The 17,509-nt window shown below is 39.1% G+C and overlaps 1 protein-coding gene across 1 annotated transcript; it reads left to right on the top strand.

Moving 5' to 3' along the window:
• Positions 1-11,349: 11,349 nt before the first annotated feature.
• Positions 11,350-12,150, top strand: LOC130965576 (uncharacterized). The gene has a single exon (XM_057890344.1). The coding sequence runs from the start codon at positions 11,350-11,352 to the stop codon at positions 12,148-12,150; it is 801 nt and encodes a 266-aa protein (XP_057746327.1).
• Positions 12,151-17,509: the final 5,359 nt, after the last annotated feature.

Genomic DNA, 17,509 nt, shown 5'->3' with positions numbered 1-17,509 from the left:
CTATAGCTATGGTGTCAATACTGCCTGAGGAGTATAGTCAAGTCCAGGAAGTAGAGTCATTAGAAGATGATTGTTATGATGTCTTTCCTGGAAGCGAATGCTTATTGCTAGACGACAATATGTGTGGTGGAGGATTATTTGAGAAGCCTACTGAAAATGATAAGGAACACTTGCGTCCACTACATATCAAGGCTCGTGTTGACGGAAGGATAGTCAATAAGATTTTGGTTGACGGGGGAGCTGCTGCTAATCTCATGCCTGAAAGAATAATGGGAAGGCTTGGAAAGACTGAAAAAGATCTGATTAAAAGTAGCATTGGAGTAACAGATTTTAATGGAAGGACTTCTTCTGTTAGAGGTGTGGTTCTGCTGTAAATTGAGGTTAGTTTTGTCGATAGGCCAACTCTATTTGTGGTTGTTCCTTCTAAGGCTAGTTTTAACTTACTTTTGGGACTTGATTGGATTCATGGAATTGGTGTTATTCCATCCACTCTACATCAAAAGTTGATTTTCTGGAACGAAGATGGAAGAGTGGAAGAAGTTTCTGCTGACAATAATACATGTTACTATGATGAGATGTATGTGGAGTTCAGGATGTATAATCCCGGAGTCAAGCCATTGACAGTTGACACCAAGGCATTTAATCGTGAAAGCAGTGAGATGTGCAAAATAGATATGAATGGTTTTATTTTGGTCCCTAAGGTCGGGGCGGATACGGCCTTAGGAGAAACTTAGATGATGAGTTCAACGAGCCAATTGGCTCGGCTGTCAGCCTATATGGCAGACAAAGAATGGTGCATTGACAGTGTACCTTATGATTGTATATATGATGATGGTCCTTTAGGTTTTGAAAAGAATAACACTGACATTGTAAAAAATGTTGAGGTGCAGGATCCTCTGGAAGAACTAGATATTGGTAACGGAGATTATCCTAGACCAACATATGTTAGCAAGATGCTTCCGGATGATTTCAAAAAAGAAATGGTGGAGATTTTTGAAGGAATATTGCGACTGTTTTACATGGGATTATGCAGAGATGCCAGGTTTGAGTCGTGAATTAGTAGAACATCAATTGCCATTGAAAGCCAATGTTAACCCTGTCAAGCAGCCACCAAGGAGATTTGCTCCTGAAGTCATGCAGAAGATTAAAGAAGAGATTGAAAGACTTCTTAAGGCTAAGTTTATAAGAACAGCAAGGTATGTCAACTGGATTTCTAATATTGTCCCTGTCATGAAAAAGAATGGAAAATTAAGGGTTTGCATTGATTTTAGAGATTTAAATTCTGCAACACCAAAAGATGAATATCCAATGCCTATAGCTGATATGTTGATAGATTCTACTGCTGGTCATGAAATGTTAAGTTTTATGGATGGATATTCAGGTTATAATCAAATATACATAGCTGAAGAAGATGTGTCAAGAACAGCATTTAGGTGTCCAGGTGCTTTAGGAACTTTTGAATGGGTTGTGATGCCATTTGGGTTAAAAAATACTGGTGCAACTTATCAAAAGGGTGATGAATAAAATTTTTCATGACTTTATTGGAAATTTTATAGAAATTTATATTGATGATGTGGTTGTCAAATCAAATGCTAAAAAAGAGCATCTAGAAAATTTAAAGAAAGCATTTGAAAGAATGAGAAAGCATAAATTAAAAATGAATCCCTTAAAATGTGCCTTTAGTGTGAGTACAGGAAATTTTCTTGGTTTCTTGGTGCAGAAAAAAGGGATTGAAATTGACAAAATTAAGGCAAAGGCTATCTTAGAGGCTCCTCCTCTAGCTAACAAAAAGCAACTGCAAGCATTTTTAGGGAAGGTCAATTACCTCAAAAGGTTCATTTCCAATCTGTCAGGAAAAATCAAGGTTTTTGCGCCTCTGATCAAGTTGAAAAAAGAGGAAGAGTTCCAATGGAAAACAGAGCATCAAGAAGCTTTTGACAACATCAAGCAGTATTTGACTAATCCTCCTATTATGACACCTCCAAGGCACGGAGCACCTCTAAAACTTTACGTGTCAGCTTCTGAAGTAACAATTGGTGGAATGCTAGCTCAAGAAGATGAGAATGGCAACGAGAGAGTGATTTATTATCTAAGTCGTGTGCTAAATGATGTTGAGATCCGTTATTCTCCAATTAAGAAACTTTGTTTAGCTTTATATTTTTCCTGTTTAAAACTTAAGTACTATCTAATTTCTATGAATGTTTGTGTAATTTCCAAGTTTGATGTTCTTAAATATATGTTGTCCTCTCCAATATTGCATGGTAGACTAGGAAAATGGATGCTGGCCTTAATGGAATTTTCTTTACATTTTGTTCTGGCAAGAGCGGTTAAGGGTCAGGTTCTAGCCGATTTCCTGGTTGATCATCCTTGTATTGACATTGATGAGAATTTACTGAGTTTTGTTGGTTTGGTGCCTTGGAAATTATATTTTGACGGTTCATGCCATAAGGGTGGTGTTGGTATAGGAATTTTAATTATTTCTCCAAGTGGTGAGCCAAGTAAATTCCTCTTTGAATTGAATTATTCATGTTCCAACAATGAGGCAGAGTATGAAGCATTAATAATGGGACTAGAATTATTATTAGAAAGAGGAGTTAAAAACGTGAAAATTTTTGGAGATTCACAACTTGTAGTCCGTCAAATATCACTTGAATATAGGTGTGTTAGTAAAAATTTAAGAAAGTATTTCAATGTGGCTACAGAGTTGTTGAGTAAATTTGATAGTGTCATTGTAAGGCATGTTCCAAGGGAGTTAAATTAAGAAGCAAATGAATTAGCTCAAATTGCTTCAAGATATAAGATCAAGCCCTCAACACTAGAAAAATTGGTAAGGATAAATGACATATTTATGCCTTTGAGAGAAAGAGAAGTGTTGTCATTAGAAAAACTAGACCCAGAAGATTGAAGAGTGCCAATTGTAGAATATTTAAAAAATCCAAGTCTTAGTGTCGATAGAAAACTTAAATACAGGGCTCAAAGTTATGTTCTAATAAGTAATGCCTTGTTTAAGAAATCTGTTGATGGAAACCTCTTGACATGTTTGGGAGAAAAAGAAGCGTACTTGGCTCTTGCTGAAGTGCATGAGGGAATTTGTGGTGCCCATCAATCAGGGGAAAAAATGAAATGGGTGATAAATAGGAGAAGATTGTATTCGCCAACTATTCAAAGAGATTGTATAAACTATGCCAGGTCCTGTGAAGAATGCCAAAAACATGGAAGCCTTCAACATATTCCAGCGTCAGAACTACATATTATAATTAAGCCATGGCCATTTAGAGGTTGGGCTCTAGATCTTATCGGACAGATTCACCCACCTTCTTCTAAAGGTCATAAGTTCATTTTGGTTGGTGTTGATTATTTCTCTAAATAGGTAAAGGCTATCCCTCTAAGGGAGGTGACTTACAATGAAATAATAGATTTTATTGAGGAGCATATTGTGCATAGGTTTGGAATTCCTCAGTCTATTACCACCACTACAAGAATTTGACAAATTAGCGACGAATTTTTGCGAGAAATATATTTTGTCACTAATCCGTCACTAACTTGCGAGGAATTAGTGACGTACTAACGACAAAATTAATGAGCGGTCACAAAATACCTGAACTTGAGAAAAGCGACTGATTAGCGAGAGATTTACGAGTAAGTTTGTTTCTCGCAGATTGACTTTTGTGGCTAAAAAAAGAGCGGGGAAAATTTTCTCGCTAATTTGTCACAAATTAATTAGCGAGTGACAATGTTCTAGCAAATCAGTCACTTAGGGGTTCAATCGAATAAAATTAAAATAGCGAGAGATATTATTGTCACTATTTCGTCGCAATTGTTTGATATACAATTAGCGAGAAACAATTCACACACTAGTTCGTCGCTTAATAAACTTTGTGCAAAAAGTCTAATTAGTGAGGAACAATGTTACTAGCTAATCCGTCACAAAGACTTGAAATACATTTTGCGATGGACAATTTCCTAGCTAATTTGTCACCAAAGTTTTTATTTTTAGCGAGCAACTAGATTCTCGCTAATTTGTCGCATAATATTGTAAAATTCAAAATAAGAGTAGCGATAGAAAATAGTCGTCGCTAACTCGTCGCAACAGATAAATCATTTAGCTAGGGAACTGTTCCTTACTAATTAGTCGCTAAAGTGGAAATACGGATATTGAGCGCCTATGACCTAAGTTGCAAGAAATTTGCGACCGTTTAACAACTGACATACTTCGCTCGCTGATTTCAAGTCGTTGATTAGCTAGCGAAATATATTTGTCGCTAAGTTGTCGCAAGTTTAGTTTAGCGAGCGACTTGGCAACTGCAATTTCGTCGCAAAGCAAAAGCTATATCCTACTTATTTTGTAGCAAATTACTCACTAATCTCGTTAGAAATCTGTCGCAAAGTTATAACAAATCCAAACTAACCGAGAAAATGTTAGAGGTAAGTGGTCGCAATTGAGTCACTGATCAAAAGCTTATTTAGTGAAGAATTAGCGACTGCTTAACAACTGATAGACTTTCCTCGCTTATTTTATTATGCTACTAATTTGTGAGGAAAAACGTTAGTCCTTATTCAGTCCTTATTTCATTTTGATGTAACAATCCAAATTTTTGAAAAATTAAATTTAATATATTTGTTAAAAAATTTATTCTAAGAAAATTATTTTACTAAAAGTAATTAAATAAAGCTTTATGATATATATATAGTCATAAGTAATTTTGATAATAATTGAAATTGAAATTTTTAAGTTTTTTTCATATTATCTTTAGTATAATTGGATATTTGGTATAATTAAAATTGATTATTTTATATAATTCGAAATCAAGTTTTGGTAATGGAAAAATAATAAAATTAAATGATTTAAATTAGATAATTGATATTTCAGATTTAAACTATACTTTATAAAGTATAATTAATCTGTTCATTTTATAATTTACTTTTCACTTAATGTCAATTATTCAGTTTAAAAAAATTTTCACCAAATTTCTCTCACCTTATAATCACTTATTAGAATACTTTTGGACTTTCCATCCACATCATCCTCTTCCTTATTCCATTCTCTTCTTTCATGTCTTCATTTATTTTTATTAATTCTTTTTTATCTCTATGTATCTTTCTCCCATTTATTAAATCAATTATGTATTGAAAATTTTTTTATTTTTTTTTGTCTCAAAAAAATTGCAAGAAGAGAAACAACTTATAATTAAACATGCCAAAACTCAATTACAAATTATCAATAAAACCTCTATTTTTATATTTATTTTTAAATATTTGTTATTCTTAATTTTTAAATTATTTTATAAAATTTATAATTTTAAAAATTAAAATATAAAAATTAATCTTTTAAACACAATAGAAATACGACTGAAGTGCCTGTTGAGCTGCTAGTGTTAATAAATAGTGTTTCTAAATTATTTTTGATAGAATATATTTAATTTTAAAATTATTATTCTACCCTTTAATTTTACCTAAATATCTATTATATCCAAATTTTTTTATGAAATCTCTAATTTTTAATTCTAATTGATAACTAGAAACTTTAATTTCACTCAAATACTGCCGCATATACACATGAAAAATAAAAAAGAAGGAGAGAAAACGAAATTAAAAAAAAAGGAGAATTTAATACTTACATTTATGTTTATTATAATATTTTTAAATTTTAAAAATTATTTTATCAAATATAATTAATATTATTTATGTTTATTAAAAATTATTTTTAATTTAATTTATTAAATATAAATGCTACCATTTTTAAAAAGTCATTTTTTAAAAAGTCTTTTTAAAAAATCATCTTTTAAAAATTAACTTTTACAAAGTACTTTTAAAAAATAAAAATTTTACCAAAGTACGCCTAACTAAATTTTTCTTCCCCTTTCCCCCCAAAAGCAAAAACACACACTACAGAATTAATTTTTCTCTTTCCCCCCTTTGGCCATCAGAATATCAGATCAGAGAAAGCTTTTGCCCCTTACCTTCGCAATTCAACTTCGGATTGTTCAAAACCCTAACCCTAACACACCCACACTCACACTCACTCACCATCACTCACCGCTGCCACCACGCCCCCTTTCACACACACACACACCCCCCAGATCCGAGAGAAAGCGTGAACCAGAGGAAGTAGAGGAGGGAGACGAGATGAGAGGGCGCTAGCGAGAGAACCGAGAGTGAGAGGGGGTCACCGCCGCAACTCCGCTGCAGCCGCCGCCTTCACCGTCGCGGAGCAGGGAGCCCGGAGGAGAGAGAGACGATTCGCAGACGAGATGGAGAGAGAGGGCGAAGACACGACGCAAGAGAGAAGGAGGCTGTTCCGCCGTGCACTGTCGTCGCTCCTGGGGTCGATTGAAGCCGCCGCCGCTAGGGCTTGCCGTGCTTTTGTCCTCACTTTCGGCTTCTACGATTACTTCCTGTCCGTACTCCTAACCTCTCTCTCTCTCTCTCTCTCTCTCTCTCTCTCTCTCTCTCTCTCCTCTCTCTCTCTCTTCAACTTTCATTTCATTCTTATTTGAATTTCAATTTCAATTTTGATTCGATGTCTCTGCAGGCAACAATATATTTTAGAAGTTGTATTGGACTGGAAGAGAGGGAAGGGGAGGGTTTGAACTTTGAACTGTAATGATAAATTTAACTCACGAACATACCCTTAATGGCCCTTTGGGAAACAATTCCTATTGCAACCAATTTGAAGTCTATTAAAATAATCTGCCTACTTTTCACTCCTTTCTCTGAGATTTTCGTCTGTGGTTGAACTTTAAAGAGCACATTGAATCATGATTGATTTAACTTATAGCTCATGCTGGAGAATTGAGGCAACTGGTTGGTGTTTATCTTATTGGTGCTGCATACATTACATGATTTGAGTTATAATTTTTTACTGTTTGTAAGCTTGCTGTTTGAGTTAAAATTGTCATTGATATAATTATTGGTCGGATTAACTAGAAACTTGTAAAATGCTTTTGCTTTGTTTTGTTAACATTGAACTAAGAAATCTTTGCATTATGGTTAGAATTTTGTTAGACAATATGTTTATTTTAGGTACACAAGCTTCTTGGCAGTTGGTGCACGAAATTGCAATCACACTTTTGCAATCCCGCACAACTAACCAGCAAGTGCACTGGGTCGTCCAAGTAATACCTTGCGTGAGCAAGGGTCGATCCCACGGAGATTGTCGGCTTGAAGCAAGCTATGGTTATCTTGTAAATCTTAGTCAGGATATCAGAAATTATCAGGATTGATTGTAAAAAGCAAAAGAACATGAAATGGTTACTTGTATTGCAGTAATGGAGAATAGGTTGGGGTTTTGGAGATGCTCCATCTTCTGAATCTCTGCTTTCCTACTGTCTTCTTCATCAAACACGCAAGGCTCCTTCCATGGCAAGCTGTATGTAGGGTTTCACCGTTGTTAGTGGCTACCTCCCATCCTCTCAGTGAAAATGTTCCTATGCTCTGTCACAGCATGGCTAATCAGCTGTCGGTTCTCGGTCAGGCCGGAATAGAATCCATCGATTCTTTTGCGTCTGTCACTAACGCCCCGCCTGCTAGGAGTTTGAAGCACGTCACAGTCATTCAATCATTGAATCCTACTCAGAATACCACAGACAAGGTTTAGACCTTCCGGATTCTCTTGAATGCCGCCATCAGTTCTAGCTTATACCACGAAGATTCTGGTTAAGGAATCCAAGAGATATCTACTCAATCTAAGGTAGAACGGAGGTGGTTGTCAGGCACACGTTCATATTTGAGAATATGATGAGTGTCACGGATCATCACATTCATCCGGGTTAAGAACAAGTGATATCTTAGAATGGAAGCAAGCATGATTGAATAAGAAACAGTAGTAATTGCATTAATCCATCAAGACACAGCAGAGCTCCTCACCCCCAACCATGGGGTTTAGAGACTCATGCTGTGGAAGGTACACAAAGAAAACGTGTAAAGTGTCATGAGGTACAGTTACAATGTCAAAAGATCCTATTAATAGTGAACTAGTAACCTAAGGTATTACAGAAATGAGTAAATGACAGAAAAATCCACTTCCGGGCCCACTTGGTGTGTGCTTGGGCTGAACAATGAAGCATTTTCGTGTAGAGACCTTTTCTGGAGTTAAACGCCAGCTTTCATGCCAGTTTGGGCGTTTAACTCCAAGTTTTATGCCAGTTCCAGCGTTAAACGCTGGAATTTCTGAGGCTGATTTGCCACGCCGGTTTGGGCCATCAAATCTTGAGCAAAGTATGGACTATCATATATTGCTGGAAAGCCCAGGATGTCTACTTTCCAACGCCGTTGAGAGCGCGCCAATTGGGCTTCTGTAGCTCCAGAAAATCCACTTCGAGTGCAAGGAGGTCAGAATCCAACAGCATCTGCAGTCCTTTTCAGTCTCTGAATCAGATTTTTGCTCAGGACCCTCAATTTCAGCCAGAAAATACCTGAAATCACAGAAAAACACACAAACTCATAGTAAAGTCCAGAAAAGTGAATTTTAACTAAAAACTAATAAAAATATACTAAAAACTAACTAGATCATACTAAAAACATACTAAAAACAATGCCAAAAAGTGTATAAATTATCCGCTCATCAGCAGTTGCTGTTAGAATTGTGCTCTTTCTTTTGGTGGATTTTTTTGCTGTTCTAATATATTTCTTTTTTTTTTGGGGGTGCTTATTCTGATTTTTATGGTTTTAAATTTTTGTAATTTCAATTTCTTCCTTTGTTAGAGTTTGCTTTTTGATTTTACATTTTGCTTTGTGATTTTGCATATTGCTTCATTAGGGTTTGTTGATTTTTTGATATTTTGCTGATTGAATCCATATAATTGTCATAGTTTTTTTTGCATGTGGTAGCTTTATCTGATCCATGTGGCATTGCTTGCATTTTGCATTTCATGATTTGTTTGTATTTCTTCTTTAGATGACTCTTATCCTTTCTTTCAAGTTCCAGTGATTCCAATGTTATAGCGTTGTAAACTGCATGAAGTGCATATATCAAATGAATTCATAGCTAGGCATAGCAACCTTGTCTTGTTTCTACTATTTAGTTTGATGGATAAGAGTAATGATGAAGGAAATTTAAAAATGATAAAACCAAAGGTTCTTTATTTTTAGATGAATAATTTAATTTAATTTAATAAGATGCAACGTACTGATTACTAATTGCATAAGGAAATTCTTAGACTGCGCTGGTTTTCATTGCGTTTCAAGCTAAGAATAATGCTTTAGCGGCCATGACCCCCTGCACTATATATACTGATGACTTTTTAGGAATCTGGAGCAGCTAGCTAGCAAGTAGCAACAGATTTAATAATCGCAGTTTGACTAATAATAAGATAACTTTAGATTATTTTCTTAATAGTACATATAGTAAATGTATAAAATTAAGGAGCTTGAACATTCACCATAGCATGCGTGCATAATATTGAAACAATACAGCAGGGTATTACTATATATGATCTATATGATGAAACTAATGTTTGAACTATAAATAAAATAATATGTAGAGCGTTTGGTGGAGCAGTTGAAGATGGGGTTATTTAGCGGCCATGAGTGGGATCTGGGCTGCTTGGTGGAGAAGGACCGTTTGTATATAATGCCATTGGAACTCTAGCTGAAGCTGTTGGTGGGGAGCTGAATCAGGTATGTTATTTTTAATAGTTTTTCATGAAAGGATAAGCAACCTTCCTTACATAAAAGTTTCTCTTTCTCTTTTTTTCTTAAATTATTTTTCTTGCATTCTTTTGTGTCTAATGAATTTCCATATGAACTACTTCTTTCCTTGTTTTGCAGCCTGTTTATCTAGACATTCTCATGCTACCATGAGTTTTAATTTTTTTAATTTTTTAAATACAAATCGGTGGGTCCGATTTGTGCACCCCAAATTTTTAAAATTTTTTAAACACAAATCGGAGGGTCCGATTCGTGTACCTCCCATAATTTTAAAAAACACAAAAAATTACCACATTAAGGTATAAAACTCATCCTACTTCCATATCCAAAATTTTTAGCCTAAAACGCAAGTTGCGTTTTGTATTTTTTTTATTTTTTTTTTAATTTTGAAATACACCAAACGTAGCTTACGTTTGGGTTTTCCATTTTTTTATTTTGTTTTAGGCTAAACGCAGGTTGCGTTTTATTAAGCCAAAAAATTCAAAATTTTTTGAAACCTACAAAACGCAAGTTGCGTTTTTTTAGTGTCATAAACTTTTTCTTGGAAGCCCCAAAATGCAGGTTGCATTTTGTACACAAAATAATATTTAAATCCACAAGTTTGCCTATAAATACGAAGTCCGATTTCATTCATCTTCATCTTCACTTCTCCTCTTACTCTTTCTTGCATAAAGTCCTTAGTAGGGTACTTTTTTGGCAGATAACTGTGTCAAAAAAATAGAGTTAGTTGAGGCTGAAGATATGAAAGGTGTTGCAAATTTGCGAATATATTATAACGGTGAGGTTATAACAAACACACATGAAGGAGTGACTTTTGTTTGTGAATGTCCGTTGTCATTTGCTATTCCATGTACCATGAGTTTTGTCGAGTTGCAAAATGATCTTTGTAATAACATTCAAAGCCACATTTTGAAAAGGGTGAGCAATCTTTTATACAGAAGTCCTGTGCAAATATTTAGTGGGCTAATACAGTTTCAAATAATGCCCATCACCGACGATGCCACTATGCAGCAGATGTTGTATATTTATCAACAAACCCGATCTCACGTGCCGATGATAGAGCTGTACGTTGAGTTTGAACAGCAGTCAGGGATGGGTACGGTCGGCGACGAGGTCAATGTTGATGAGCTCGGGGATATAGATTGGGAAGAAGATAATAATGACAGCGAAGAGGAATTCGAAACAAATTATGAAGTCGATGACGAAAATGATGAGGGAGACTTGGCAGGCAATCCGGCGGTGCAAAATGAAGCGAATGCCATTGTAAGCCAACACCCATTTGGTCTTCCATCTTTTATGCGGACTCTAGATCTCGAAGCCATGCATGTCCCATAATTTCCTGAGTATGCGAATACGGGTATGTTATGATTATTAACTCAAGTTTTCTGCAGCGCTTAAATTATTTGCCTTGTCTGACTGATGGTGGTGCGCATGTCGTAGGTGAAGGCAACGTTGCGACTGAAGATGACAAGTTTAGTGTCGGAATGGAATTTGGTTTGAGAGAGTCGGTGATATCTGCAATCAAAAGCTACACCATCTCAAGAGGAGTTGATTACACTGTGCATGAGTCTGAGCCGCAGACATTCTATGCGAAATGCAAGGGGTATGGTGCAGGGTGCGACTAGCTTATCCGAGCTAGCTTGATTCGAAAAAAAAACTTGTTGGGAGATCAGGAGATACAATGGCAAGCACACATGCACCATGGGCACGATTTCACAAGATCATGCCAAGTTGGACTCAGACACAATTGTAGATGCCATTAGGCCGTTGGTTGAAGAAGACCCTTCGATAAAGGTGAAGTATGTTATTGTAGAAGTTCAAGGCAGGTTCAACTACACTGTGAGTTACCACAAGGCTTGGTTGGTAAAGCAGAAAGCTGTCGCAAAAGTTTTTGGTGATTGGAAAGTTTCTTACCAGACTCTACCAATATGGATGAAAGCAATGACAGTGAAGATGTCAGGGTCTCGTGTTCAAATTAAAACGCTCCCTGTTTACCGTGAGAGTGAGAATGTTCAAGGTGTAAGAGTTCTACACCGCATTTTTTGGGGCTTCTATACGTGTATTGCAGCATTCAGACACTGCAAGCCACCGGTACAGGTTGATGGCATGCACCTGTATAGAAAATATAAAGGTGCACTTCTGGTAGTGGTTGCACAAGATGGAAATCAAAACATTGTGCCTATTGCATTTGCGATTGTCAAGGGCGAGACAGCAGACGCGTTGGATTTTTTCCTAACCAATTTGCGGAGATATGTTGTCACTATTGATAGTGTGAGTATTATTTCTGACCGCCATACCTCCATCGACGCTGCAATAGCTCGCAGTAACGGTGCATGGTCACCACAAAGGACGTGGCACATGTATTGCACCAGGCACATCGGGTCCAACTTCTTATGGAAGTTCAAGGCTCCATATTTGCATAAACTCATGGTGAACACAGGTATTTCAACTTGCTGTTATGGTTATATTCATAGTAAATTTGTGGCATCTGCTTATGATTAAATGGTTTGTTCAACAAGCTATTCTAGGACGGAGCAGGAGTATAACAAAAATTATCAAAGGCTTAAAGAGCGGGGTGAGGCATATACTCAATGGTGTGATCAGATCGGTGTTGAGAGATAGGTGTTGGCATTCGATGGTGGTCATCATTGGGGACATATGACGACAAACTTGGTAGAGTGCATGAATTCTGTCATGAAGGGTGCACGCAACCTTCCTGTGACTGCCCTTGTCCAGTCAACTTTCTATCGGCTGAATGAGTTGTTCACTCGGAAGAGTACCGAGGCTCATGAGCGTCTCTTCAACGGATTCATGTATTCAGAATTTGCAATGAATAGAGTTGAAGAAAGCTTCCGATGTGCAGGAAACATTGTGGTCAACCGGTTCGACAGGCGCAACGAGGTGTTTGAGGTTCGCGAAATGCAAGATGGTCCCATTTACACTGTTAACCTTGCGCAACGACACTGCGACTGTGGCCATTTCCAGGTCGAGTGACTTCCATGTCGCCACGTGCTTGCATGTTGCGCCAACCAGCGTCTTGATTGGCAAGTGTACGTGCACGATGTGTACAAGATGTCTGAAATTTGTAAGGTGTACAGAGGCGAGTTTGTTCCGATGGGTGACCCCTCTTCATGAGATAGATACGAAGGAGCGAAGGTGATCGCCAACTAGACATTGAGGCTCGCGACGAAAGGAAGACGGAAGTCAACCCGCTACTTGAATGAGATGGATTCGCGTGATATGCGTGGTCCTCGCTGGTGTACTATATGTGGATGCGAGGGACATAGCCGCAACCGATGTCCTCAGCGTGCAGGTCCAAGCTCCGCTGGAGGTCATTAGTGGTTAAGCTTTTCAATGTAACTTTGTTATGACCTACTTCACAATTATATGTTACTTTTTTTGTAACCTCCTCATTTACTTTAACCTAGTTAACAATTTATAATAAATAAAGTTTTTAATCTCGTTATTTAATTTTTTAGAAAACAAACATTTTCGATCCAAACAGAGTTACACGGGAACAAAGCTAAATATGTCATAATAATAATAATACTGAACACAATCATCGAAATATAAGATACGACACTGAATACAAATATGAATACAACGCTGAATACAAGATCAACTGCAACAGACTACTTCCTCGACGCCTTCTTCGCATACAAGGATGGGGTGTTTTTGTCCGGAGGCGCAGTCTGTATCCGTAAGTTATACGGATGGCCCTGAGACACACCGGCATCCAGCCCACTACCAACATCAGGACCACCGAAATCTGTCATTCTCGCACCACCAATGTCGTACAAACCGGAGCCACTCATCCCCGGAGCACTCGCTCCACCAAGATCATACCAGTGCTGCAAGTTGTATCCCAAGTCTCCCTCTTCCTGCTGCGGATACTCATTCAAATCAAACAACTGGCCGTGTGGTAGTGCGGAAGGACCGAGCGGATCTACATTACCCATCGGATCATCAAAGTCGAAGTCACTGGCACGACCTGAAGTGGTGCAAGGACCACCAGAATGATGAGATGTAGCATGCCCTTCCTGGGTGGTGGCGGGGATAGAAAATCTGTATCTCTCAAGACCTGAGAGAAGCTGATGGTGTCAGATCTACCCAACAGACTAAAGTGACCCTCGACTGGAATTACCAGTTGTGGTATGTAGGGCTTAGGTGCCTGAGGTGGCTGTGGTTCTGGTATATATGCTGCCTGCTGCTGATATTCTGGCCACTGCTGGGCATATGCCGGATCCTGAAATTGTTGGGCATATGCTGGGTCCTGAAACTGTTGGGCATATGCCGGATCCTGAAACTGCTGGGCATATGCCGGCATCTGAACCTGGTGCTTATATGCCGAGACCTGATAGTGGTGCTCATATGCCGGCACCTAAATAATTAAATACAATTAATAGTAATTACTGATAACAATTTATAACCCTAAACGTTGATAATAATCATCATAATATTAGTAATTAATAATAATACATGTTCCTGCTGCTCATGAGGCGGGACTTGCTCCTGAGGGTTAGCTGGTTCTTCCTGTTGCTGCTGTGGTTCATTGGCGCCAACCTCTTCACCTGCAACTCTATCTGATAGTCGTAGGTGCATCCCATACTGCTGTATGTACCACTCGTAGTACACTGGGAGAGGATGGAAGTCAATAATCTCCTCGCCTAACTGCAATGTGTTATAGCAGCCAAATCTCCACCTGTTAACCCATTCACTGCAAATCTCTCCCTAGTCATGGTTCTGCACTCCTGTCAACCACTTGCAATGATCACGACCAAGGTCGAACGTCGGGCCTGGTGGAAGTTGTTGCATCCCGAACTGTCGTCTAACTCGGCCTGTCGGGTGCCATTCTATGCACTCGAATGACATTAGCGGCGACTGGGTAGAGTAGAGAACCAAGTGGGGAGCGAGGACATCCGGAACCCCCACTCTCATATACAGCCGCCATATAAACTGCTCATTAGTTACCAAGATGCCGATTAGAAAAATTATTCGTCTGAATAAAAATATTGAATATTCATGGTTACAACTTACATCGTCAAATCCCATGTCATCGAGTGCTCGCCTAAAATGCTCAGTAGACCACCGTGTATATCTTGTATGTCGGCGCCAATGACTCTACCTAACAAAAATAGAATAATAATAATAATAATAATAATAATAATAATAATAATAATAATAATAATAATAATAATAATAATAATAAAATCCAATACCGTCGCGTGAGTGGAATACCAACATCGCCGAGCTGATCACGGGGTATAGGTGCCAGGAATGGTATACGCTCCCATGCCCAAACAAAAAGCAGTATCAGTAGGCCAACCATCTCTTTGCAGTTGTATCGTGATGCACGACACAACGATCTGTATAGCTGTGCCAGACTGACTGCCCCCAACTGTATGCTGAAATCCAGTGAAAATCCCGAAATAGTAGTAAAAAGTTCGAGTTCAACGAAGTGGTCGACTTATCCGAAAATACAACCCTTCCGAACACGCAAAAAATGTGCACCCGGATGTAACGCTCAATAGACTCCTGAGTGTCACACAGCTCGGTATCTCTACACCGCTGGACCCAGGGTATACTAACCTTACCCAATATGTGATCCTGCGGACCATACTCCCGACCAAAACACGTGATGCAGTTCTCCACCAAAAACTGGTGACTGCTGTCTGGTCAACCAATAACGTGCTCCACATTAACCGGGAGACCAAGAATATATGAAACATCTTCCAGCGTCACTATGACCTCACCAATCGGAAGATGAAATGTATGGGTCTCCGGCCTCCATCTTTCAACCAAAGCACTTAGTAGTGCAGAATGACCTCTCAGTTCGCCTACTCGTGAAACGTGTTGAAACACAATCAATGCTAGTGAAGTTGCAGCTACCTCGTTAAAGGTCTCTGACAGATCTAATTTTCTAGGCAACAAATTCTTGATAGCCTGCGAAAAAATTAACGATAAATAATAATAATAATAATAATAATAATAATAACAATAATAATGATAATAATAATTATAATAATAATTAATAAATAACGTTATGATAAAAAAATGTTTATTTTTAACAGAGATATTATTATAAACATGTAACAATATACTAATCATAACTAATCCAATACTAGTTCTCCTAAAACAGAAAATAACAACAACAACAACAACAATAATAATAACAACAACAACACAGTTACTAATCCTAATAATACTACCTATAATAATAACAATAACAACATTATTATTATTATTTGTACGGTAGTCGGTTACCGGACAACTCGGGTGGTTATTCGAAGGGGTGAGGACGCTTCACTTGCGGTCGTGCTGGGTTCGGATCTGCTGGGTAGCCGAGCTCTCGTTGTGGAAGGAAAGAGGGGGTGCCACCTGCAAAGACACTCCGACGTCCAAGTCAGTTAGTGTGCAGGCGGGGAATAGATTAGGTGGGAAATGTGACGTACCTTGGGGGAAGCTCAGGTCCTTCCCCATTTATACCGTGTCAGAGGTGGGCCCTGCAAGGACAGGCCCACCTTCCTCGAAGCTTCCTCACAGCTGCAGTGGCGAGCTGTCAGGGACGCGTGTCCGGGTCGCGTAGTGAGTTGTACGTGCCCGACCGTTCGGGTCGGGTCATCAGTGGGTCGGGTTGACCCGCAAGTGGCCTGGGCTAGGCCGTAACAGTGCCCCCACGCGCCAGTGGTAGTCGTGGGAGCTATCAATGGCGTGTTATTTCACGTTTCATTCATCCTCGTCAGGTCGGCCGCTCGTGGGAGGGACATGCCCCCTATGCGCGTGTCCCTTGGTTGCCCAAACAACCGTTTCGTCGCCTCGTTCCTCGCGCTGAGCATTGAATGCTCATAATGGGGTGAGAAACCCTGTTTGCAAAGACTATTCTGCCCCCAGGTTTTTCGCGCTTCCTGGAAGGCAGTTTTAGACAGTCAGTTTCGTTTCTTCCTCTTTTACACTTCTGCATACTCCTGTTTCTTCTATCTTCCTGCTACCCTCTCCCCAAAGTTTCAGAGCGTTGTTGCAGTGCCCTCGTGCATCCTCCCTTCATCCTTCCTAGCTCTCACAACCAATTTAGGTAATTCTTGAATCCTTCTCTTTTCTGCTTCGTTTTTGCATGCTTGTTGCTTGTATTTGCTTGGTTTTTGTTGTTATGTGGCCTTTCGATGCTGGTTAGTTGTGTTAGGGGAGGGGTACCATTCCAGGGTAGGTTTTGTTTGGACCTTTTACGTTTTAATTGTGTTTAGTCTTAGTTGGGGAGTAGTGGGGGTAGCGTCTGTATTCGGCCCGAGCACCCGACCTCTTAGACTGACTGGATGGTCCCCCCATGTAGGTATGGCTCGCACGACCTCCTGGGCTTCCCCTTCTCCCGCGGTGTACGACCCCTACGCCTGGGTCGTTTCCGATGTAAAGGACTCTCCCAACCAAATGGGCGAGGAGGAGCTCACCGAGTTCCGTCAAGCCGAGTACTTATGCGGAGGGACCGACGAGGAGGCCAATTATGACGTCTTCGTCCCGGCTCCTCATGAGCGCTTGTACGAGCTCAACTTCAATGCTCCCCGAGTTGCCGATTGGATATGGTTCTATAAATCTATGTTTACCCAAGTTGGGGTCCGTATTCCGTTTTTCGCCTTCCAAATGGCGCTTTTAAGTCGGGTTTCCGTGGCGTCGTCACAGTTGCATCCGAACAGCTGGGCTTCAATCCGCTGTTTCGAGATGGTTTGTGAATATCTCGAGCTGCCGGTTTCTGTAGATGTCTTTCTTTTCTTTTTCAACCTTACAAACCCTTCGAAGGAGGGGAAACATAAGAAGATGTTCATGTCCTTCCGGTCTGCTCAAGGTCGGAGGATTTTTGGTTTGTTCGAGG

This window comes from Arachis stenosperma, chromosome 3 (genome assembly GCF_014773155.1).
Source record: "Arachis stenosperma cultivar V10309 chromosome 3, arast.V10309.gnm1.PFL2, whole genome shotgun sequence".
In the NCBI taxonomy this organism is placed as follows: Eukaryota; Viridiplantae; Streptophyta; class Magnoliopsida; order Fabales; family Fabaceae; genus Arachis; species Arachis stenosperma.
This window is presented reverse-complemented; position numbering and strand designations above follow the sequence as displayed.

Coding starts and splice junctions, on each gene's coding strand:
- LOC130965576 (XM_057890344.1), top strand. CDS start 11,350: ATGGGCACGATTTCACAAGATCATGCCAAGTTGGACTCAGACACAATT.